Source organism: Dicentrarchus labrax, unplaced genomic scaffold (genome assembly GCF_905237075.1).
Source record: "Dicentrarchus labrax unplaced genomic scaffold, dlabrax2021, whole genome shotgun sequence".
NCBI classification, from domain to species: Eukaryota; Metazoa; Chordata; class Actinopteri; family Moronidae; genus Dicentrarchus; species Dicentrarchus labrax.
In genome coordinates this window covers 16212680-16236951 of record NW_026136704.1, presented here as the reverse complement: position 1 = coordinate 16236951, position 24272 = coordinate 16212680, and the positions used below count along the sequence as shown (strand labels likewise).

General features: G+C 39.1%; 5 protein-coding genes across 7 annotated transcripts; 3 read left to right on the top strand and 2 right to left on the bottom strand.

The window, feature by feature from the left end:
- Nucleotides 1-30: 30 nt before the first annotated feature.
- lamtor1 (late endosomal/lysosomal adaptor, MAPK and MTOR activator 1) lies at nucleotides 31-5095 on the bottom strand. The gene is made up of 5 exons (XM_051396617.1): nucleotides 4881-5095; nucleotides 3599-3744; nucleotides 3410-3487; nucleotides 2397-2520; nucleotides 31-2129 (listed from the first exon to the last, which is right to left on the bottom strand). Exons 1-5 carry the CDS (start codon nucleotides 4920-4922, stop codon nucleotides 2037-2039), a joined length of 483 nt encoding a protein of 160 aa, XP_051252577.1. The 5' UTR covers nucleotides 4923-5095; the 3' UTR covers nucleotides 31-2036.
- LOC127361743 (uncharacterized) lies at nucleotides 5055-10962 on the top strand. Its single transcript, XM_051396601.1, has 4 exons — nucleotides 5055-5190; nucleotides 6728-7241; nucleotides 8473-8589; nucleotides 8794-10962. The coding sequence occupies exons 2-4, from the start codon at nucleotides 6929-6931 to the stop codon at nucleotides 9210-9212; spliced, it is 849 nt and encodes a 282-aa protein (XP_051252561.1). The 5' UTR covers nucleotides 5055-5190; nucleotides 6728-6928; the 3' UTR covers nucleotides 9213-10962.
- Nucleotides 10598-13294, top strand: tomt (transmembrane O-methyltransferase). Of its 2 annotated transcripts, XM_051396602.1 has the most exons (5): nucleotides 10598-10668; nucleotides 11712-11974; nucleotides 12049-12245; nucleotides 12417-12539; nucleotides 12751-13294. In XM_051396602.1, exons 1-5 carry the CDS (start codon nucleotides 10601-10603, stop codon nucleotides 12946-12948), a joined length of 849 nt encoding a protein of 282 aa, XP_051252562.1. In that variant the 5' UTR covers nucleotides 10598-10600; the 3' UTR covers nucleotides 12949-13294. The 2 variants fall into 2 exon arrangements, with proteins under 2 accessions (XP_051252562.1, XP_051252563.1); XM_051396603.1 differs by lacking the exon at nucleotides 10598-10668 and having other exon boundaries at nucleotides 11084-11974.
- A 322-nt stretch (nucleotides 13295-13616) lies between these two features.
- On the bottom strand, nucleotides 13617-15972 carry anapc15 (anaphase promoting complex subunit 15). Of its 2 annotated transcripts, none has more exons than XM_051396619.1 (5): nucleotides 15867-15972; nucleotides 15378-15499; nucleotides 15049-15108; nucleotides 14787-14940; nucleotides 13617-14589 (listed from the first exon to the last, which is right to left on the bottom strand). In XM_051396619.1, exons 2-4 carry the CDS (start codon nucleotides 15495-15497, stop codon nucleotides 14788-14790), a joined length of 333 nt encoding a protein of 110 aa, XP_051252579.1. In that variant the 5' UTR covers nucleotides 15498-15499; nucleotides 15867-15972; the 3' UTR covers nucleotides 13617-14589; nucleotide 14787. The 2 variants fall into 2 exon arrangements, with proteins under 2 accessions (XP_051252579.1, XP_051252578.1); XM_051396618.1 differs by having other exon boundaries at nucleotides 14797-14940; nucleotides 15867-15971.
- Nucleotides 15973-17400: 1428 nt separating this feature from the next.
- Nucleotides 17401-20851, top strand: folr (folate receptor). The gene is made up of 5 exons (XM_051396610.1): nucleotides 17401-17560; nucleotides 19050-19182; nucleotides 19367-19555; nucleotides 20145-20280; nucleotides 20515-20851. The coding sequence occupies exons 2-5, from the start codon at nucleotides 19054-19056 to the stop codon at nucleotides 20787-20789; spliced, it is 729 nt and encodes a 242-aa protein (XP_051252570.1). The 5' UTR covers nucleotides 17401-17560; nucleotides 19050-19053; the 3' UTR covers nucleotides 20790-20851.
- The last annotated feature ends 3421 nt before the right edge of the window (nucleotides 20852-24272 follow it).

Here is a 24272-nt window from a genome sequence, read left to right as displayed (position 1 = left end):
GTTACTATTTATTTAATAAGACACGAGTGCTTATGTTGAAAATTTTAATGAATTAATTAAACCAAAAACAAACAACAAAAAAAAAAAAAAAAAAAAAGAAAATCTTAAAACTTTTTGGTACTAGCCTAAGATATTACAAACATATTTCAGGTAGTATAACACATCTGAGTAACAAACAAAACAGAAAAAAAAAATGCCAAGAACCCATTTGCAAAAAGCTCAAATTAATTGCGTGGTTGAAATAATCACAGCCTTGCAGATCATCCCTTTAGAGACTCTAGAGCGGCTCACCGTGCTCCCTGCCCACACATACAGTCGCATGCTCTCTGAGGAGCTAATATACATTTAAAAACACAAATAAATAATCACAAAAAGGTCTCGGATCATTTTATCTGCGGTGGTACATAGATTGTTAACGCTCTCCCACACTGCTACAATGGTTAGTTTTTGATTAATATGAACAACTCAATCATATTACAGTCTGTAGCGAAAAGCTTTGTTTAAAAGCCAACGCAAGCCTTAAAAGTGTTCTTGCGTTTCATAAAAACGTTTTATCACCACAAGATCTTAGCCAATCCTGACCAATGAACTCTCTACGAAAAGAGGGAACTTCATACAATCCATCATCTGTTTTTATATTCAATCAGAAAATTCTGTACAAAGAAGGCATGAATACACAGCATCTGTCCCTGAACCCTCCACACACCCCCACCCCTTCATCTCTGTATGCTTCCACTGCTATTAGATACGTGAAGTTCTGGGATTTGATTTAAAGAGTCTGCCAGCTCCTTTTGTTAGTGCTAGAAAACTTCAGAGGACACGTTACTGTCTGTAAACTGGAGAAGTTGTGTCCCAAGAAAGGGCCATCTTTTCCCGTCCCGTGACATTAGTAGGTCCCACCGACCCCCCCTGCTTTGTGTTTGCGTCCTCACCCACCAGAGGATACCAGCCATGGACAGGTCACTCATAATTTGGCCTCCACTGGAACATCAGATTACACACTGGGCAACAAATAACCAACTGAACCGGTTCACTGTTTTAAAACATCATTACAGTGAAATGTTAATTAAATTTGAATTAGTGAGATTGGTTCATGTTTAGGTTGCAGTGAGACACCGATCGTGGTGCAGTGTGACACCAAATTACTGTGGGATGTTTGATGCTCAGATCTCCCCAGCATACATCAGGACTATAGTATTACAACCTTCCAAATTATAACGAATCTTAACATTAAGGGAAAACATTCTCTTTTTATGGCTCCAATTTCTACGTACTTTTTACTGTGCAAGGAGAAAGACTGAGGAATGGGTAGTGTCATCCCAGGATGACAGTACAGAGTTAAAGACATATGAAGTGCACACTTTAAGCTATGTTGCAAGTTTTTCATCCTGACTAAAAAAATAAATAAATCACTGCACTTGTACTTATGGTACTGTGATAATTTCCATTCTTTCCTGTCAGAGATTCCTCATTTCCCTTGTTCCAATGGAGATTGTATCATGTATAAACACAAATAGCCAATGTCTTGAGCCATAAATCCTACAGCCCTGTCCCAGGTGAATACACTGTACATTCTTCTATGCCTCTGGAGAACAGTCTGACTTGTGGACCTAGCCTTGCGTGCCTGAGTATACAGGCTAGGGGGGGAATAAAGTTACTGAGACGGCCATGAAAACTGTTAAATAAGAGAGATCGTCAAGAAGGATGAACGATGATTTTTCCACAGCTGGTTCTGACAAAGCCTGTGATCCACACATACAAAAGGAGGCCATATTGTTATAAATATAACATCACACACCAACGGCCCCTCCACAGTAAACCACCTTCCGTAGCCTGACCCATAATTAAGTGCACTAAATGACAGGCATAGGGTGCAATCCTACATCATCATCACTGTCTTTGTAGCAGTTAGAGGCATAGCTAAGAAGCACAAGGACCAATATGCTTTAATAAAGGGTGGGCTGGAGGGTGAGGATGCAGAAGTGACACAGAGAGAGCGGGATGGGAGGAACAATATGCAGGCCAGAGTTGCAGAATCAGGGAATGGCAAACTGGACCACCAGTTCTTCTTTAGCATCCACTTTGATTTGAGAGATTGCACTGTAAGCGTAAGCTGCTATCTTGGACACCTGCAAAGAAAGAGGAAGACAGTTAATGTTAAGTTAAAATTCACAATTTCACTGAGTGAAATAAGACAAGTTAAAAGCAGCATCAAGAGAAAAGCATTAGATATCTCCAAGATCTATTTTTAGCCACAGATTTAGTCACACCCCCTCGCACTGAAGTACCACGCAGCTACACATACTTCTTCTAAAAGAGTATCTCTCATGTCAAATGTAGCCAACAAAGGAAAAAAATAAACATGGCAACATATCTGTGTGTCAGTGAATGATTACCTGCTGAACATCTGAGTATGGCACCAGGTCACTCGCAAGCACTTGGTGGGGCTGGCTGGTGAGGGAGGGGAGAGCGAGGGCTTTCTTCTGGGGCAGACTGTTGCTCAATACAGCCAGCTTTGTACTGAAACAAAAAAAAAGGCACAAGCTTACTGGGGCTGTTGCTCTGTCATTACCTTAGCTGCAGTTTAAAACAGTTTGTCAACAACACATCACCTTGTCTCTTGTGTGTTTTAGCCTAAAAATAGCTGCATGTTTGGTAGAAATATAGCCACTAGGTGTCACTGTATCGGGGATAAAGTTTGAAGGAATAGGTCTACAGCTGTTGCAATTTTTTTGTTGAATCACTTCCCTCCCACCCCATCAGCTGCTTGAGTCGTTTGGTTTGTGTGGAAATGTGTTTCACTACATTTAAACCAGCACCAACCACAGATGTCCCAACCAGCCAGCCACTGTTGGACATACAGCTAGCTGACAGTTTTAATAATATTTAAGCTAGGGTAGGTAATGTATTTCAGAAGCATGTTTTGTTATATTGCTTGAAACTATCTTTCCATCAGCAATTAATAAATCAAATGCTCTAAAAAATAATAATAAAGAGGAAGAAAGAAATCCAGTATCTTTGGCTGTCAGTTTCAAAATCTAGCTGTCTCTGGCTAGTTTCTCCAACATTACACCCTAGCTTTAAGTCATCTGAACATCTCTTTCCCATAAGCTGTAAACTGTAAATAAACACTGTAACTAAGAATGTTATCATTATATGGCTCTAACAACTTAAATACCCACGTTATCTTTACAGTTTAAAGGCGACCCACATGTATGATTCAGCTGCTTAATGATAACCATCTTCAGATACGTTTAATACAGACTGATTGGTCTCATTTTAGAAGACAACTCAAATCCAAACAAAAGACCCCCAGCATCCCCACAACCATACACAGAAAACCAAACAGAATCCTGCAGAAGAGCAACAACGCTGGACAACAACATTACACAACTGCTCGCACACATACCTGTATTGCCGAGCTTTGTCCATGTATTCATGCTGCTCCATCATGACAGAGTCAGCTGCTGAGACATCAATGATGTTCCTGACAGAGAGGAAATAAAGGCAAGTTTATTAAAAGGACAACACATGAATTACTGCTCAAAAACACAGGCTGAATTTGGCTCGTCTATGGTTGCATGGAAGAGTGTCTTACTGTGCTGTCTTGGTGAGGATGGATGTAAGGAGGGCCTGTTCATCTGTCCTTGCTGAGGGGACACTGGTAGTGATCCAGTCAGTCCCATTAGGGGGTTTGCTGACAGGGTTTGGGTGGGTGATCAGCGGCTTACTTTCATCAGAGTCCTAGAACAGGTCGTTCAGAATATAAATGATAATGAAGCGCTCAGCTAATGACAGTTTAACTGTGTTACAGTTGTAATGTGCCTTTCCTACGTATTTCTTAATTCAGAAAGACATGATGAAAACATGATAATAGAAATAATGGAGTACAGTTTGACTCATTAAATAGGTTTCTTTCTCTTCTTCTTCTTCTTTCTCCATTGGATACAAAAAATAAAGAGTAATGTAATAATATAACTATTATATGTGGTGACAAAGGCTTGAGGTATCAACAGCCATAGCAATACATGTTTTCAATAACACAACACTTATGGTAACACACATGTTTCTCTGATCCTAAACTACTTTATTGTTACCAGTAAAACTGCACTTCTAACTGAATGACTAACACTAATTAAGTTTACACCGATTTGAACCAACTGGACTAATCAGACTGAGGTTATTCAGACTAATACACATTATTCGGGTATAACACAGACAGAGATGTTAGCTATGTGCTGTGCTGGATCAGATTAACTATATATGACTCTGCAGGAAGGAAAAACTGTCTTGTTTCCGTAAACTAAAAATAGATAAGGATCATGAGGGTCATAAGACACACAATACAACAAGAATATGGTCTCCAGAATATCAATCACTCCGGTTGATGGTGATCCTGCTTTTGTCATAATTAAGTATTTAGTTATTTAAAGGGAATCCAGTTCTTTACGTGTTGCTTTAAAACTATTTACTTGCAGGAAAAGACAGTAACGAAACCATAAATGACCCTTAATCTTTTTTTTTTTTTTCTTTTCTTCAAACCGGGTTTCTTTGGCATCAAATCTGCACCTCTCTAATCATCTACGATCATTTCTCATCTTAAGAGCTAACTTCACAGTGTGGGCCAGGCCTTTCCCGAAGGCTTAAAGCTAGCAAGCTAAAGCTGCTTTCCTGAGAGTCGCTTTAAATGTAAACCTACTCCATTTTCACCTGGTAGCGTCGGCACACATTACTCAACAACATCTTACGTATAAACCTCCCCCTCCCCCTCCCCCCTCCCCCTAGATACATAAATCAACACCACGTAAGTTGTTTCTTTCTAACTAAATAAAAACATGACATGTATCGGGACAGTTTCAGCTGGCTAGCAGCTAACCAACCTGCTCTGTGGTCTCGTTCTCGCTGCTATAACAACAACCCATGACAACGACCGAGGGGCGACACTACACAACCCCGACGTCCCTCTGCTCCGACACAAATGAGCCGTGTTTATCGTCTACAGCGCACATACAACTTCTCTCCTTCGTGGTTTTTACTTGAGCTTCATCTAAAGGTGGGAAGCTACTGTCAACAGCAGCTCCTCGGACGAGCTATCACATGACAGCAGCTCTGGTGCGACAACACGGCGACCACTTCCGGTGTTTGAGAAGCCGCCGTGGCCTTCGTCACGTGACGGAGGAGTTTTCAAACGTGAGTTTTTGTGAAAGAAAAACAAAGACACGTTAATAAAGCACGAGCAGCCAATACTAAAGCAAAACTACATACTTAGATTACGTTGAAATAATTAAATCGTCCCTTGTGGATGAGGCTAAAATACAAATTAATGGTTTTGGGGTATTAAAGAAGGAAATATGTGCTCTGCACCAGCACAATGTAAACTGCAAGTCTAAGTGTTTACAACTACCACAAATTAACTTTGTGTGCACTGTACGCTATGGGAACTTGGACATGACACGGTACATACATACACAGTTTACACAGGGCAGTAGGTGGGTGGGTAATAGGGGTCCAACAGCAAATTTCTGCCCCAAGACCCTCCAAGAGGTCAGTTCAGCCATGCTTGTAGAGCGAATACTGATGCATTGTGTGTGCAAGTGTTTTGATATCGGTCATACTCAGTATAGTTGTTGTTAAACTATTTATATTATCCTGAAATAAATATAAAATGCATTACTTACTCAGAAAATTCATGTGACATGTTGTTTAATGAAGTGCTAATTCCAGCTGCCAAAGCAGTGGTTGTGTCTCTCTTTTTCTCTAAAAGAAGGGTTAGGGTTAGTGAAAATATTAGCTAATGTTTTCAGCTGTCTTAATTCATAATAGGCGACTACTGAGTAAAATCAAATAGACAGCAGCCGGAGAAAGGAACAGGATGAGGCATGTTTCTACCTGGAAAAAGATGAAAGGGTCTTCAACACCCTCTGGCTGATTGTGCCAGAGAACCACACACACTACTCCTCTGACACACTGCAGTTACATTTTATTTTCCAGGACCTCATTTCACAATACAGACAGTTAATAAGTTCTTCATACACCGCATTACACAACATCCCGTTCTCACTGCTTTTACAATTAATAATTAGTAATTACATCAAAATTTCTGTATCAATTTTTTTCAAAAACAATGAATCTTTACAGACAACTGTACAAAATATTATATACATATTTCTCCCCTTTTCAAAACTTAAAAAACTGCTGATTGAAGTTATTAGTGATTTTTTTGCTGAATTAGTTTATATTTATACAACTTAAATATAGCCTACTAAAAAGAGGAAAAGGGAAAAGGCTTTAACAAAGCATACTTATACTCTCTGCAGAATGTGTGACTCGTAAAACGTAAATTACAACTTCAAATGTAGACATGTGCACAGAAGTGGATTCAGATTAGAGTGAATAACTACTCTGGGGACAGAGATGCTTTGTGCTCTTAGTCTGGTCTAATTCACCAAAAGTTAAAACAAAAACAAAAACATGTGTTTAAATCCTTGAGTCTTATGAAATCCTAAAAGTTTATATATCAGTTTGTATATTTCCTTGATTTTACAAACAACTTTAAGCACCAATGTTCATGCAGAGTGAGTATTTGAGAGTATGTAGAAAGATTATAATGACTCATGAAAACATGAATTGTATGTACTGAATATGTGTTTAAGTCTGGCCTCACACAAAGTAAAATAACGATGTTCTTCACCTCAATAGTTCACTTTCTCTGCTCTGTGTCTTGCAGTTTATAGCATGAATGCCAACCTGAAGAAACACTGTGTCTGACGGGGTGGGATGATGACTGGGAGGCGCCTGCCCCTCTCATTAACCCCCCTTTCCCTCCACACCTCTTCGTTTACACCTTCAGGCCGGTCAAGTCCAGGCAGAGGAGGTGCAGCAGCAGCGTTGTAGACTCCCTTCTGTCCTCGCTGAAACAAAAACAACAATGTTTGTCTCTGTGCTCTGCTTTGTTTTGCTGTTTGGAGTTTCTCATGCCTCTGACACCGTGTCTGCTGCCCAGCTCGGGCCGCCGTCGCCCGGGTTCAGCTCCTCGGCTGTGCTCGCTGTTGTTGGCTCCGGTGTGTCTGCCGGAGCTCAGCGGGCCGGTCAGTCCCTGCAGGAGCCGGTACGAGGCCGGGCCCGTGATGAGCACGTTGGGGTTACCCCAACCAGAGATGTTCAACTGCACCCGGTTCCCGCGCGGGACCGAGCTCTGTATCCCGGCAACCGGAGAGCACGAGGTGCGGACGGCGGAGGAGGTCAGGCATTATCTCATAATTATGACATAGTAAGTCGTTAATTCAGAAACACAGAGCCGAGTAGTTTGAATGACTGCGATACGCTTGCGTAGTCAGGAACATTTTCTATATAGTCTGTTTTATACCATAGCTTTATTAAAGAATTACAGTCTGACTGATATCAAAGTGCTGATATCATTGGCCAACTTGCTGATCACAAACATATCAGTAGCACTTATTTCTACCAATAACTAATAAAAATGTCAGTATGTAGCAGACATGTTTAAGTTAATTTGGAAAGCTTCTCCATTATGTAGGTCACCAAATTTTCTTTAATGACCAAATTTAAGGGATCGTTTATGCTAGAAGTTCCCAACCTTTTTCCTTAAGGGACCCCTTTATCATTTAGTAACTAAGTGACATATTTTATGGATATTTCATATTATAGCAAAAACTGTACAATGAAGTCAAATAGTAAACTCAGTAAAGTTTGTGTAATAGTTTGTGGATGAATTTTGAGCAAATTATTTCCTGTTTAGGGAACTTTTTATACAATTCTCTCTCTATATTATGTATATTTTTAATAATTTTTAACAATCACACACACTTAATAGACTTATTTTTTGACAAATTCAACGTTCTTGTCCTTGACAGTTTGTTCTATTAGACAATTTACATTTACTTTTCTTCATTGAAGCAAATGAAATGCTGTGATAAAGGCCTACTGTGTATCTTTTTTAAGATTATTCCTACACACCTTAAAATAAAGAAGGCCTTGCGACCCCCATGAAGCTTTAGTGACCCCCAGGTTGAGAGCCACCGCTTTATGTTATCAGTTTCTGTTAAAAAAAACTAAAAGGTCTATCAGACAAGTTCTCAATGTCACTGATCTATACTGTCTATCAACAGTGAATAATTAAGTCAGGCTGTCATACAAATCCTATACAGTGTTTCTCAACCTTTGTCACACCACTTACCACCGCTGAAATGTTTAGGCTCTCCAAGTAGGCTACCACCATTATGACCAACATTAAAATAGAGTAGTGTAAGAGAGTTTGTGTGCTACCAGTGGTATGTGTACCAGAGTATGAGAACCAGTGACCTAAGATATTGCGATGTATAGCTTTTGAAAATTATATCGTTTTATTACATTTAAAGTTTTATGTTGTCAAATATTATCTTAAAGTTGTTTTGGAGGCCTTTATCAGGCCCCCCAATGTTTATGATGTTTTTTTCTACTTCCCCATTGCAGACACTCATCTAATCCCTTTTCTCTTCCATCCCCCTGGGAGTGTTGTCTGTGATGTCTGTAGTCTGGCTGCTGAAGGAGAGACTGACATCCAGGAAAACTTCTGCCACAGCTCATACGGTGAGAACAAAGTGATTTAGATAATGTAGGTTACAAAATAGATCCCTTTTCCTTTTGAGAAATAAGCAGAACAGCATAAATCTCTGTATAAATACTCCAATATAAAACAGGCCACAGAACAGATTATATAATCATGGAGATAGAGAGGTTGTTTGACAAAATATCTGAAATGGCTCCTGTTACAGAGTTTTCTCTTTGTCGCAGCATTTAAGATGCGTCTGGGCAGTGTGTCGACAGTGGGAGGGGACCGTCAGCTGGTGCCTACGGCCCGCAGCCGTATTCTGAGGTGGGCAGGGGGAGGCGCGGAGAGGGCCGAAGGCATTGGAGGCGCAATGGCCCACAGCGCTTTGTGGCTGCAAGAAGGAGGCACCTGTACCTGTCCTGGCTTAGACTACGCAGAGACAAATGCAGAGAGGGGAATAGAGGAGGTACAAATGGAAAAGGGACAAGCAAAAGAAGGAGGAAAGGAAGGAAACAGGGCCCAGGGTGAATGGTACCTGGCCCTGGCTCAGGCCGAAGAGGGAAGACTGGTGCTGACTCGACTGGTGAGGTGGACCAGAAGGGACAAAGAGCTGAAGAAGTTCATCAGAGCTCTCCTTAAACAGTCCTGTCCAGAGCTGTAGACAGGGAGCTATCAACCACTGCTGTACTGTCCCATGGAAGTTTCTGTTCACATGCAACACTTTACAGTCATGTACATAAAATCCAGAGCAGTTACCAAAAAAATGAGTGTAAAACAGATTTTTTTTTCAGCTAATAAATAGTTCCCAAATAACGCTTAATAAATCACAAGAGTACAGATTGTTAGATACTATGTAAAGGGACAAGTGTTTAAGGTTTAGTAGATATGTGTATATCTGCATACTGGTCACTTCCTTGATGAATTGTTCCTGAAGAGCAATAATCAATAACCAGTCAAGTCTCCCTTTCTAAGTGACCCGTCAAGTAAAGCAGTGCATCGAGTTCTTACGATCTTTACATCAGGATTACTTTACTCATCATGTTTGTGTCCCCTCTTGTAAGTATTATTTGACCAAACGGACAACAGTGAATTCATTATTAGTTCATTAATGACAAAACTTTGTGTGTCTTATTGTAAATCTCACACAGGCAGTGATGGTAAGGCATTGTTACAAAAAAGTTAGTACTACACATGGCATGCAAATGTTGATATAATTCCAACTGGTGCAATATTTGTGCATATAGGATCAAAGTGTAGTTTTGGTAATGATTGCAGGGTTTTCAGCTGATCTCAGCACGTTTATTTTATTGACACATATTTGGGCTAAAGCAGTGTAATTGTTGTTATTTCTGTAATGATAAAATCTTTTTATTATACTATCTATATTATATCAACATCATAATACTTTTATACTCATTGAGCAAACATACATAAATATAATAGACCTGCACGTATATCTTTTATTTTTTACCATTCTGTTTCACAGTAGTTTGATAAGTGAAAACAGGATGACAGGACAACAATAATCACCTGTTAGGAAGCTACACTCAAGACACACTGAAAAGAAAGAACTGTGATGTGCACAATAAATCATTTCCATCTGTTTTTTTAAATACTGTATTTAAATTGTGTCGAGTTACATCAGTTGATATTCCATGCATTAGCTTTTTTGTGTGTGTCTTTCCATCATGACTCAGTAAAGAAAAGAAATTTGATTCCACACAGACACACACCTGTTGATGTTAACTTGATACATCGAATGTCCGTTTCACGCTGCCTCTCTCTATCTCACTCTCTCTGCTTCTGTCACAGTATCTGTCCTATTGTAAATATCTAGACAAGAGGTTATCTGTGCGACCGATTACTAATGACAAAAACTGATGTGTGGAGTTGTTACTGTCCGTGTCTGTTAATTGAAAATAATTACGGGATATATACTGTCATGCAGGTGATACATGAATTATTCAAAGCTCTGGGTCTCTTACCTTCTCTTAAACACACACACACACTCCGTCTTTTTGCACTGGTCTCAGCTGTAGTGCCACTTTCATGTTCGTTGTCACCAGTGCTGCTTCTGCTGCTGCTGCTCTGCCTTCACCAAACTTTTTAGGAAATAGGTGAGTATGTCTGTTTTTTTATGGGACAGTAAGAGAGACTTCATTTTGATGCAGATATTTTGTTATACCATCTGTTGTGTGTGTGTGTGGTGGAGAAAGCCTGTGGAGTCTACTGTTACCTAAGGCAGGAGAAACATCTAGATAGTGACAGCACTTTCTCTCATATCTACCACAGGACTAAAGCATGAAATGTGTAGAGCTCATCTAGCTTAATTCAAAACATATTTAAAATGTGTTTAATCTATGTGGAATTTTGTCATTTCAGGTATTTCATTAATAAAATGGTCACTATTGTTTTAGTGTCTTTTAGTATTCCCAAATGTATCTTACCTTGATGTATACTTTTTCTTCTTTTGTCAGTGATCTTTCTTTAGCTTTGCCATAATTAATTCATGGCATTTATCCTTTAACATGTAACATTATAGAAGCACCATAGTTACAGAGCCTTGAGAGAGTTCAATTAATTTGCTCACAAGGATGTTTTGCTGAAATCATAAATGATCTTATTGCAGTGGACACCTTCAATACAAACTTTGTTGCACTTTTAATACAGAATGGTACTTTGTGCCTATGATAATTACAAACCGTAACTGACTCGAGTATCAGGAGCGGTTGGCTGAAAGGTCTTGATGAAAGGTTAGAGCAGGGTTGGGGACTAAATACTTAAGGATCTTACTACACCTGAACATCTCAAAAGCTGAAGGCAGAATGGGAGTGTGATGATGAGTATAACAACATCCCACTTTTATTGATACACATGACAAAATGGAGGGACCATGTTCCCCATCTGTCACCCCCTTTCAAGAAAGAGTACAAGTACATAATGACAAAATCCCAGTTTCCAACAATTGCTTTCAGTTGCTTTCGTACACCACAGCACAATTAGATTAAGTACAGTATGCCATTGTCAAGTCCGTAAATGTAAGAAAAGAGTAGGGAGAGAGATGAATATATCTTGTAAGTTCTACTAAAATAAGTGACTAATATCTACTTGTGTGTGTGTGTGTGTTTGTGTTTGTGTTGTTTTTCTCTAAATGAGCCAGGATGGTGTCTCCTGCTATTGCTCTGGCATTCCTTCCCCTCCTGCTGACATTGATTATCAGGTACCGCTTCTACTTTGTGCTGTTCTATCGGGCGGTCCTGGTCAGGTCATGGAAGGACTGTGTTACTGGTCTGAGCCGAGAGGAGCGCGCCTACCAGTATGTTCTCACTCATGCCATCCCCGGAGACCCTGACAGCATCCTGGAAGCCTTCGATATCTGGTGCAGCAAGGTGGAGTTCATCAGCAATATTGGGCCTAAAAAAGGTGAGGAGACCCTTAAACAACAGTTGATCTGGTTATGAGCTTGGTTTTTACATGTGTGGTTCCTCTGTGTGTAGGGAAGATCCTGGACCGGCTGCTGATGGAGCAGAGCCCTCTCACAGTTCTGGAGCTGGGTGCCCACTGCGGATACAGCACTGTGCGCATCGCCCGGGCTCTGCCCCTGGGTGCCAGGCTCTACAGCATTGAGATGGACCAGAGGAATGCTGCCATTGCTGAGAAAATCATCCGCCTGGCAGGGTTTGATGATGACACGGTGAGAGAGCAGAGACATGTACCCACTCAGTGCCTTTGGATAAAAGCCCCAAATTACCTACATACAGGCCATCAGCATTATTTGTTTGTACATAAATATGTGACATTTGTATTTCATGTATTGAATATGAACAGTATTAAACCTTTGAGATATCCATGCTGTGTTCTCCAGGTGGAGCTCATTGTGAATCCATCTGATGAGGTGATCCCTCGGCTAAGGTCGGACTATGGTTTGGAAAGGCTGGATTTTGTCTTCATGGACCACTGGAAGAAATGCTACGCCCCTGATCTGCAGGTGACTATAATGAATCATTAAAAAAGGATAATTACATGTGAATTAAAATGTTTGATAGTTTATTGTCCTCTCTGTCAGATGGCCGGTTGGAAGTAAATATGAATAATTTGTGTATGGAAACTACTTGTGTGTGTCTATATATATATATATATATGTACTGTCAATGGTCCACTCCCTCAGTTACATGACACTGCCTCTCTATGTATAACAGATGCTGGAGGGCTCTGGTCTGCTGGGAAAAGGGTCAATGATCGTGGCAGACAATGTGCTGTTCCCAGGGGCTCCAAAGTTCCTCAGACACATTCGCAAGAGCGGCCTGTATGAGTGGAAGGTCCACCGGGCCACACTGGAGTACAGCAAAGGCATCAGGGACGGGATGGCTGAGCTGGTGTACCTTGGAATCAAGTAGACATCATGCAGACTGGGATATCACACACTACGGCACAGATACACGTTTTAGGAGTGACAAGGGATAAATTGATTTTAGTATAACCCCTGTTTAAACTGTTTTTCAAGAGAATTGTGATAAGATAACTGTAAATTGTTCGCTAAAAAGTTACATTCCCCTGTGGTGACTACTGGGGATCTTTGCCCTTTGTCACCACCCCATCATTTTCTTCTGTCAGCTTTTTACTGAAAGCAGAAATATCAGGAGACAGTTGTCAAAATATAGCTTGTTCATTTAAAAATAAATGCTAAATTTAAAAAAAAACAAAAACACACGAGCAAATTCATTAAATGTGTTGTGCAAAGTATGCTGAGTGTCATTTTTGGTGAGTTTAAAATAAATGTCCTTCATGTACAAGTACTCTAAACAGCTGTATGAAACCATAACCTGTTGAAATATTTTGTGATATTAAATGCTGGATTACATAAAATGAATCATGGCACCACCCAAATCATAAACTTTACCGGCACCACATTCAAATGACCCTTTATGAGTACTGGACTTTAATTTTATAACTCACTTAACAGTAAGACAACCTAAATCCATCACACACCCTTCACTACCATGTTCCACTTTATGTTTTCATCAACAAGAAAATAAAATGTAGAAAACAGAACAAAAAAACATGGTTTCATCAAAAGAATTTAATTTAATACAAATAGTTGAGTCTTCTGTTAATTTCAGTACAAATAATTAAAGTCTTTGTAGGTTCAGATACACATGGACACTGTGTGTGTTCATATTTCTTCATTCATTCTTCAGTGGTAATGGCAGCTTTTACCTTTAACATAGTTAAAAAAAACAAAACAAAAAACTGATGCATTGTCTAAACATAATATAATTTCACAAGCTTTTAGGAAATTTCTGATATCTGTATCAAAAGATGAGCAGCGGACCCGAGACTGCTATGAAACAGAACTGTACTATAGGTTGAAGCATGTGTAAGATACGTAACAAATTATTTAGCTGACTGAACTGTTCTGTGACAGAACGCTCAGTCAGCTGTTTCCAGACACTGAGAAGTGGCACATGACTGAACATATGACAAGGTCAAAGTTTAAATCAGAGATTATTGGGCCGATGCCTACTGCTGCCATTATGTGTGTGTGTGCCTGAGGGGTCATAAAACATTAGGACCGGTGTGTGTGTGTGTGTGTGTGTGTGTGTGTGTGTGTGAGAGAGAGACAGGTTCACACATTGCCACTAAAAGAAGAGAAACAACAAGACATGAACACAGCAGCTAAAACACACATCCATGTTAGTATTATAACAATGTGGACGTGTACCAGGTAGCAACACTTACAGGGATGTCCAACGACGCCCAAAGCCTCCAAAGTCAACTGCAGCTTGGCAGGAGACTCTTATGATTTATCCAACCTACCTCTGAAGGATATCATGGTACGAGCTTTTCATTTAACGGTATTCTTTCCCCTCTTTACACAAATAAAAATATATATCTGTGTCCCAGACTGAAGAGGCAGCAGTCATGTTTTTAGTAGGGAGTAGACATCCAGTGCCAGACAGCTTCAAGGAGACTAACATTGTCTTTTTGTCTTAAATCATCCACTGGTCTTGGTCTTGGTCTGGTCCCTCCATGTCCACCTGACAGAACAGAACAGAGTACAAGTTGTTATTTTTCTGTTTGGGGAGAGGAAAGGAAGCTAAAAAGGAAACAGTGTATTTTAGATATTTAATAACAGTTTGATCCAAGTCAGGGTTAACGGCATTAATGTTACACTGCAGCTGGCCTCAGTCATTCACTGTACTGGCATGGAAAAGGATTTTTCTACAACTCATACATTAAAGCACCTCATTGATCTCGCCGTCATCAGGTGACTCGTTGTAGTCATTCATCTCATCCATGTCCTGCATGTCTTCTTCATCTTCAGAGTCCTCCTCGCTGTCCTCCTCATCCTCATCATCCTCCTCTTCCTCTTCATCATTATATCCTGCCTGCGCCACAGTAAAGGCAGATGACATAAGCAATGGAGGAGGAAACTATGTACCATGTGTGTTTCACACCGTGGCATGGTCTGTTGATTATATCTTAAAACACACTACCTCAAAAATAGGTTTCCCAATGGGCATCAGGTTGCTGTCTTTCTCAGCGATGCTCTGCAGCTGAGACAGAGACGGACAGAGCGCACATATTAGACTATGAGCATAAAGAGAGGAAGAAGAAGCTGTAAAAAGCTGCATATAGTGTACAAACAATTCTTAATCTCTGTTCATTATACCTTGTTTTTTTTCCTGTTATATCTTTAGTTAATGTGTATTTTCTTATGTGTTGTTATTTGTTGTATTTGTTGCATCTGGAGCTGCTGTAGTGAGTGGATTTCCCCAATGTGGGATCAATACAGTCCATCTCCAGATCTTAAGACCGGGTTTACCCAGGTGTGGTGCTGCTGCTCCTGCTGGAACAGCTCGGTCTCGTCCACACAGGGTCGGTCCAAGTTAAACCACAGGGACTCCGTTATCCGGGGGAAGAGAGAGGGGAAGAGCGTGGACATGTCTGTCACAGGGGACAACAAACAAACAAACAAACAAACAAACAAAAAACAAACACAGTGTCAACCAGCGAGGCTATATTTAGTCTATGAGGAGTTTTTACCCGCAAAAACAAAACGGTAAAACCCCGGTTCCCACGTAAGAAACGGCACCGTAAGGTATGTGTCAGCCAATGTAACATAAACACTATTGAACACGGTGAGGAGTCAGATTACATCGTTAAAATACGATTAAAGTCCTCCTGTTTTCTGACATACAAACTCTTAAACTGTCCCCACCGGGAGTGATATTGGTAAAAAAAAAAAAAACAACGCAATATAATGTAATATTTTACGTGTAATGCACAGCGAAATTATAAATAGAGTAAGTACCTGCCAATCTCTCGCTCCAGCTTTCAAATCTTTTCAAAATAAATTTAAGCGGAAGCCCTTGGTGTTCACCTATAGATATTTCCGGTGTCCTCTTCTTCAGTGTCACCGCACAAAGGTTCCGCTTGTGAGGAGTAGTAGTAGAGCCAGGAAAGTGAAGCAAAAACATTAATGTGCTTAACTAGCATGTTGATAGCGATGTAAATATTCTATAAAGTAATACGAATCTGTCCTGATGTATTCAGTCACATAGATAAATAAATCTATATAAAGGATAAATTATAAATATCTCAATAACAGCGAGGGACACCTGTTGATATCAGAGATATTGTCTATTACAAAGGAGTTTCCTTTCATCTGTGAGCCTTATTTGTGTACTTATAAGAGTATAGTTTGTCTGTATTAATTGCACTGTAAATGATTTTTTCACATAGTCTGTAGGGAATTTCTAACGACTCTTTTAACAATGAACAAATTAGCTTGAAATCAACCTTACTTTTACTTTTCAGAGCAACATGGTTTCACAGGGTTGACACACATCATCGTTTCCCCTCTGTTTACTGTCTTTGAAGGATAACCCAGTGAAAGTGAAGCATTGCATCCAATGTATTTAATGTCATGCACTGTATTTATTACCTTATTTTCATAGTTTTATTATTATTTTGTTGATTTATCTAAATTTAATACACTTTTGCAGAGGAGAGTAGACTGCCATCGCGCTATCGTGAGATGCAGATTGAAAAAGAAGTCTTCCTCTCACGGAACTGTGCCCTTCACTGTAAAATGTGTTATCGCCTTCACTGAAATGTGTTACTGCCCTTCACTATGAAACACTTATGGAATTGTTCAAGGTGTACATTCACAGAGCTCAGAGGCTTTTCATTTTGATACACAGTCATAAGATTGTAACTGCTACAAACTGCTGAACTCTGTGAAAGCTTTCACTTTGAAATGCTTTTAAACCCTCTTATAACTGCTTGTGAGACACAGGTTCCACACACACACACACACACACACACACACACACACACACACACACACACACTTACATTCGTAATTAACCATCCAGTTTTACGTGCTTGTAGTGTTTAAAGTTTAAGTTGAATCATGAGACCACCAATACAGATGCAACAGAAACTTATCTTAACTACCACCATTTTACTCTTGTTATTGGCCTCCCAGGTCACACTGCCATTTCACCACATGTCCATCTGTGTGTGTGTGTGTGTGTGTGTGTGTGTGTGTGAGTGAGAGAAAGAGCAGGGAAGGCCTTGAGATAAGAAAAACCTTCCCCACAGTGAGACATAATAAAAAAGATTATCGCACACACACTGCCTCTTTCTCGTTCTTTCTGTCTATCTCAAACACTAACACACACACACACACACACACACACACACACACACACACACACACACACACACACACACACACACACACACACACACACACACACACACACACACACACACACACACACACACACACAAGCAGACTTTGGACATTGGATACATATTAATTGAGCTGTAACTTGCATTAGGGGCAACCATATTTTCAGTCACACTCCATTCACACGCACATGTTTGCACAGATGTGAGTTTGGTTTGTTTGGTCTACAGAGGTGTGTAGGAGGTGACTGGAGATACTGACTCGTAGGAAAATCATTTCAGGAGTGAACCATCGCAGAATCTACCAAGGTAAAGTGAATCTGTTCACCATTTCTTGTAGAAATCTTCTCATTAGTCTTTAGATGAGTTGACACATATAGTAGTTGTTATTTTCCCTAAATCATGCATTTAGTTTGTCGTGTTAGATTCAGTTTCTTCAAGTCCTTGAAGTATTTCTGTTTTATTCACTGCGTTTATTTCTATTGTGTTTTTTTGCGGGTTCAGGAGCGCTGGTGTAAATTGTTTATTTGTTAGCGTTGTTACCTAATTTTTCCAATTTGTGATAATTTAAAAGCTTAATAAAGAACGATAAGACAGGGGGAAGAAATACATTTACAATGAAGTGAAAACAATCAGATTTTTTGTTGTTGATATGATGTAATTTGATGTAGAGATTACATAGTGCTCCAGTGTGTCATGTCACAACCTCAATAAGCCGTGCCCATAAGATATTCTGTCAAGGCTTAATGGACACTGGTGTTTGTGATATTTGTACATTATATATGGTTCTGGAAATACTTGGAAATGAACACAAATATTGAAAAAGTTTGGAATTCTTAAATAGACCAAATTTTCCTATAAATCAGAAAGACAAATGTAATCAGTTTATGTGACGCTTATCTCCGAATTGCCACTTTTTTATGTGATTATCATTTTTGAGTTATTTTTAACTTAACCTTTCTATCAGATTGTATGTTGTGTTTTGTGTTGTACTTCAGATTGTAATTTTCATGAATAAGGAAGGGCCAGCAAACTTATACTCATTACTCATAACCTCCATGGAAATGTACATTCTGGCAGAGACTGACTTTAACTTATTAAACATCAGTAGCCCAATCCAGCAAAATTTGAACACTTGACAGTTGATATCGCAAAGGCAGAACCCATGCACTCCAATCTTATTAGTAGTAAGGTTTATTGAAAGGTGAGGCCAAACAAATAACTCACTGTGGTCCTTTTTGGACAGCTTAGTGCAGCTTATTTACAGTGCTGATCAGCTTCAGAAAATGACAATAACCAAATAAATTAGTTATTATCAGTGATTTATACTCAATGGATATTATAAGTTAACCTTTCTTAATATGTTACAAAAAGGAAATGTCGACAAAAACTTCTCAAAATCAGCATGTTTTCCATTCCTACTCCAAAAAATACCACATTTGGTGTACTGCCCCAGAAACTTGACCATAATAGAAAAATAGGCTGGATATGGTTTGGAAGTTCTTGGGTACAAAACCATTGGTTGGTTAAGTGAAGTTAACAAGCACAATGATTAAATAAAGATATTAAACTATGATATCTGTGCTTATTACCAAACAGTATTCAGTAATTATTACCTGCTGGCAAGATGGTATAAAAGTGACTGAGGTAGACAAAGTGCTGTATGTGCATGTATGTTACTCATATTAGAGTTTACAGGGCATCCCCATGACAAAGGCTTAACTTTGAACTGGTACTGTATGTTGGCTGTCCTATCAAGAACCTCCCACTGATATATGTTAATGCCTCCCTGCTGCAGAGCCATGTGGGTTGTCCTGGTTTTGCTGCTAGCCCTCTCCAGTGGTGCTCTGTCTCTGGACAAACTCAACATGTGTATGGACGCCAAACACCACAAAGTAAATCCTGGCCCTGAGGGACAACTCTACCTTCAGGTGATGAATGCAAATGTTTCTACACAGCAAAGATGAAACAAATGGCGGGATGCTGGGAGAATCAAATGGGTGTCATGTGTTTTTTTTCATGGAAAGTTTGTTGCCCCAGTTGATCCAGACACAGGGCTGAAAAAAAATGTTTTTGGTCCAACACCATTAAGCGACCCCTCTCTCCTCTTCCCAGTGTGCTCCGTGGCGTGACAATGCATGTTGTACAGCCAACACCAGCACAGAAGCCCACGAGGATAACTCCTATCTGTACAACTTCAACTGGAATCACTGTGGTGCCATGAGCCCTGAGTGCAAGAGACATTTCATCCAGGACACTTGCTTCTACGAGTGCTCACCACACTTGGGACCTTGGATACAAAAAGTGTGTATTGTGCATTTGTGCTCTCAGTCTCTCTTGTATGTGTGTACTTACAACACTAGATGGCAGCATATAAAGTTGAAAGGACTGAAAGGGCTTGTCGGGATAGGTAAACCAACATATACAGCCTGTCGCCATTATTTTATGCCATTATAGCAGTGGTTGTCTGGGGGTCGGGACCAGCCTTTAATTCAGCATTTCATTAATTTCTGTGAAGACAACCACATTATTATTATTATTATTATTATTATTATTATTATTATTATTATTATTATTTTAAGTTTAGATCAGTTGTTCTTTGCTGTTATTGTTATGCATTGAATATAATCTGAAATATCCATAACATATGTCACTTAGTTAGTTTTCTGAATGATAAAAAGATTCACTGTATTATAGTAATAAAAACATAACCAGCTAATTACATTTGATAAAGAGAGACTTTGTAATGGTCCCCAGTTTAGTTTGTAGAGACCTTTATAACTCACTTAATAGGTCATAACATTGTACAAGGAGTTTCCTTCTAGAAATATATCACCGGTGTTCGGAACTTATTATTATTTATATCATACAAACTAGTCAATCGTGTGTGCAGGTGGATCAGAGCTGGCGTAAGGAGCGTATCTTGGATGTGCCTCTGTGTAAGGAGGACTGCCACAGTTGGTGGGAAGATTGCAAGAATGATTACACCTGCAAGACTAATTGGCACACAGGATGGGACTGGAGCTCAGGTAAGTACAAAAACACACACACGCACACACACAGACACACACATATGCATGTACACACAGACCAGTAGATGAATACAGACTTTACTCACATTTCTTTGCACACTTGTCTTAGACTAACAATACCATGCACTCGCTCTTAAACACATACAGAGATCTCACATTTTACTGTTAAACTAGTGAGAAATAGTTGTGGGTGTGATGTGGAATCTAATCTAATCCCTTGCTCACCTACAGGTGTTAACAAATGTCCTGCAAACAGCAAGTGCAGAAAGTGGACCGACGTTTATCCCACACCCATGTCCATGTGTGAAGAAATCTGGTCCAAATCCTACCTTTATACCACCTACTCCAAAACCTCAGGCCGCTGCATGCAGCTCTGGTTCAATGGGACAAACCCCAACAAAAAGGTAGCTGAGTACTACCTTAACAACGCACAACAACCCCAAAGCTTTGCCTTGACAATGCTACTTTTTCTGGGTTTCTCATCTTTATCTGCAATGATGTACTAAAATGATTCTTGGACCCATACTGTGTCATCTCTGAGGTAGCAATAAAAATGATTTCAAATGTTCTCCTGTCTCCTTTTTTCTTGTCCTCTTTTGAGCCACTGAGCTTCCTAATTGATGGTAAGACCCCTCTTCGTTTGCATCCTAGTGAAGAGACCCCCCCAGATAAAATAAGAAAATCCCTAATAATGATTTTACAAAAAATTTATAATAATTTTAAGGATTTATATGCCCATCTCTTCTAGTTTTGTGCATCTGAATTTTGTGAGTATTTGTAACTTTCAATGTAGTGAAGTGTCTTAAAGACCTTAATATTCAAGTTTTACTATACACAATCTGGATGCAACCCCAAAAATGTTGCACATATGTGCAGTGTCCTGTTGCCTCTGCAAACAGTTTCACATCTCAGATATTACTGACAATTTACAGGCATACGTCTAGTATGCTCTGATGCACTTTTTTTTTAAATCTAACTTTGAAGTTCAAATATATTATATTTACTATCCCTTCACCTCTGTGTGGACTGAAGCCCCCACTTGCAAGTTAAACAATAAAATAGAAGATATGTATGAAGAACTTATAGTACTGTATACTTCTGCCAAAATGTAATATATATATATATATGTATAATAAAAATATACATTTAATAAAAGTATACATTTTTTAAATCTGCATTTGCATCCAGATCAGATACTCTGGTTTATTTCACTGTGTTTTTGCAGTTCTTTTTCTTCATTTCTTTCTTAGTTTGTCTTTTTTTTATTCTATTCCCTATAATTTTTTATCCAGCCAACCATCAAGCCTGTATATGTGAAGTTGTGTTCATTTGCTACATGGACTCTGGAAAATGTCCTCAAAGTGTGAATAAATTAGGTCAAATTTAAACATATGGAATGACAACAAGCCTTTGATAAAATACAGTATATAAACACAAAACCAAGATTATAATTTTACAATCAAAATGTAAAAGTATCCTAAATCAAGGCAGCACAGACGTTCTGTTTCTAGAAAGATATGGTATATTTAAAAATCTGTGAGGGCTAAGAAAATGAAATAAAATAAAAAAAACATCTGGACAAGACTTGGGGGAAATGCCACATACTGTATTACTGCACGGCTCTGGGATGACATTTTCTCTTAAGTACAACCTATGGATAGGTTTAATAACCTCTTCATAACCTCAGCCACCAGTGATGAAACAGTAAAACTGACCCAGGATCTGCACTGAGGGAAAATGTTTCTCTACACTGGGCCCCAGTGATCACACCATCACATGACCGCTCTGGGCCAGCTAGCGGTTAGTGGGCTCCACTGCCTGGTAATTATGGAGTTCCAGTCCCCTGAGTGTGTGTGTGTTTGTGTGTGTGTGTTGTGTGTGTGTGTGTGTGTGTGTGTGTGTGTGTGTGTGTGTGTGTGTGTGTGTGTGTGTGTGTGTGTGTGTGTGTGTGTGTGTGTGTGTGTGAGGGAGAAAGGGACACACAGGAAGGGAGAGAGAAAGAGAGTAAGCTTGTCTTAAGTCTCTCTTGTGTTTAGGTGTGTTTATGTGTGAAAGTGACAGGCATGCATTTACAGAGTGTGTGTGTGTGTGTGTGTGTGTGTGTGTGTGTGTGTGTGTGTGTGTGTGTGTGTTTGTCAATCCCCCTCCCCTTTTTTTTTAGGCCTGGGTCCCCGGACTGTTACGGGGGGGGGTTTATATAAAATGACAGAAAAGAACATTACCTAAATTTTAAATTAATATTTTCAAATTTTAACACACTATTAACTTATATAAAAAAAAAAAAAAAAAAAAAAACTTAAAAAATAAAAAAAAAAAAAACAAAACAAATCTAAAAAATAAAAAAAAAAAAAAAAAACAAAAAAAAAACCAACCCAAAAACAAACTTCCAAAATAAAAAAAAAACTAAAAACCAAAAAAAAACACACAAAAATAAAAATTTCAAATAAAAATCCAACCAAAACTACCTTTCCATTTCTCTGCATGAAGTGCACACATAAAGCTATTGTACAACAGGAGAAGTGGCCTTAGGGGCATCCATTTGCAGTAGTTATAATAATAAAAATAATAATAATAGGGCAGCCATAATTGATGATTTTATTGAAATATGAGCATAATAATGCTACAATAGTTTCTGTGATCAGAACACCTGAAAGAAGACTTAACCTGGGTTTGAACAAAAGATGTTTAAACAAACATCATCTTGTATGTACACAATGCTGTTCCCACTTACCTCTAGTATAACATCTATGGATGCTGACTGTAAGTGTAATTTACACACTAAAAGAACAGTGCAATAATATTGAGCTAGTGATGTATGATTTGGTTATGTAAGGCCAAAAATGTTGTGCATTTACCAAATTAATATTATTTCTAGCTATTTTGGATGATGGATTTTAGCTGATTTGAGGCATCCAAATTTAAATTAGGGCTACAATTAATAATTAATTTTAGATCAAGTGAATCTGATCATTATTTTCTTGAATAATCTTTTGGTTTATAAATAGTCAAGCAATTTTGAAAAATGTCCTTTCTGATGGATAGTTCACTTTCCAAAATGACATAATATTTTAACATGAAGATATTTAAAAGTATTATGAGCCTATTGTATGGAGGTTGATTTGATATCAACAAGTCAGAAACTGGAAAAATGCACCGTCCATGCTGTGACACACAAATTGTGCAAAAGGTTATGCTAACATGCTGCCTTTATGACTAGGACTACTGCAGAAAATGACTGCTGAGCTCGAGAAAGTAAACCTAGACTGTTGAAAGCTGAGCCAAGTAAAACGATGTAAAGTTGAGCCTGAAAAGCTGATTCTGAGATGTCCACACAGGATAGTGTGGCTTCAATACAGCAGCCTAAAGCAGTCCTTTCATGGCCACTGTATTGTAGTCACAAACTTTAAAGAGTAGCAAAGTTGTTGTTCATCCAGTCTCACCATGGCAATACACAATTGTGGTAGGATGTGAAAGAAAAAAACTGTGCAAAATTAGTTATTTTTAAGACGAACTGCTGACAAAGTTGTTTTATTATGATGTGACATCTTGCAGCAAACTTCCACAATCTCAGCATGCAGACGTATTGTTAAACCACACTCACTTTTACAGTCAACTCACACACGCAGGCATATACAGAGTGATGCCATAGCCAGAAATAGCTTTGGGATGGCTGCTGTCCCTGTGGCTATTAATACTCTTGCTTGTCTGAGGTCATTGGCAACACACACCACCCTGCCCAACTCTCACCCTGTCTCTCCCTCACTTTAACTCTACTTCTCTCTTGCTTTGTTGTGTGTGTGTGTGTGTGTGTGTGTGTGTGTGTGTGTGTGTGTGTGTCCAAACCACATCATAGGAGTCAGACATTTTGTCGGAAACTCGATGAAGAAAAAGTCAGAATAAAGTGCAGTGATGTCTAAATGTTGGGTTGACTGCTTCCTGTGTTTTGCCAGTCTGGTCTCTAGGTGGACAGTTACACCTTGTGGGTGTGT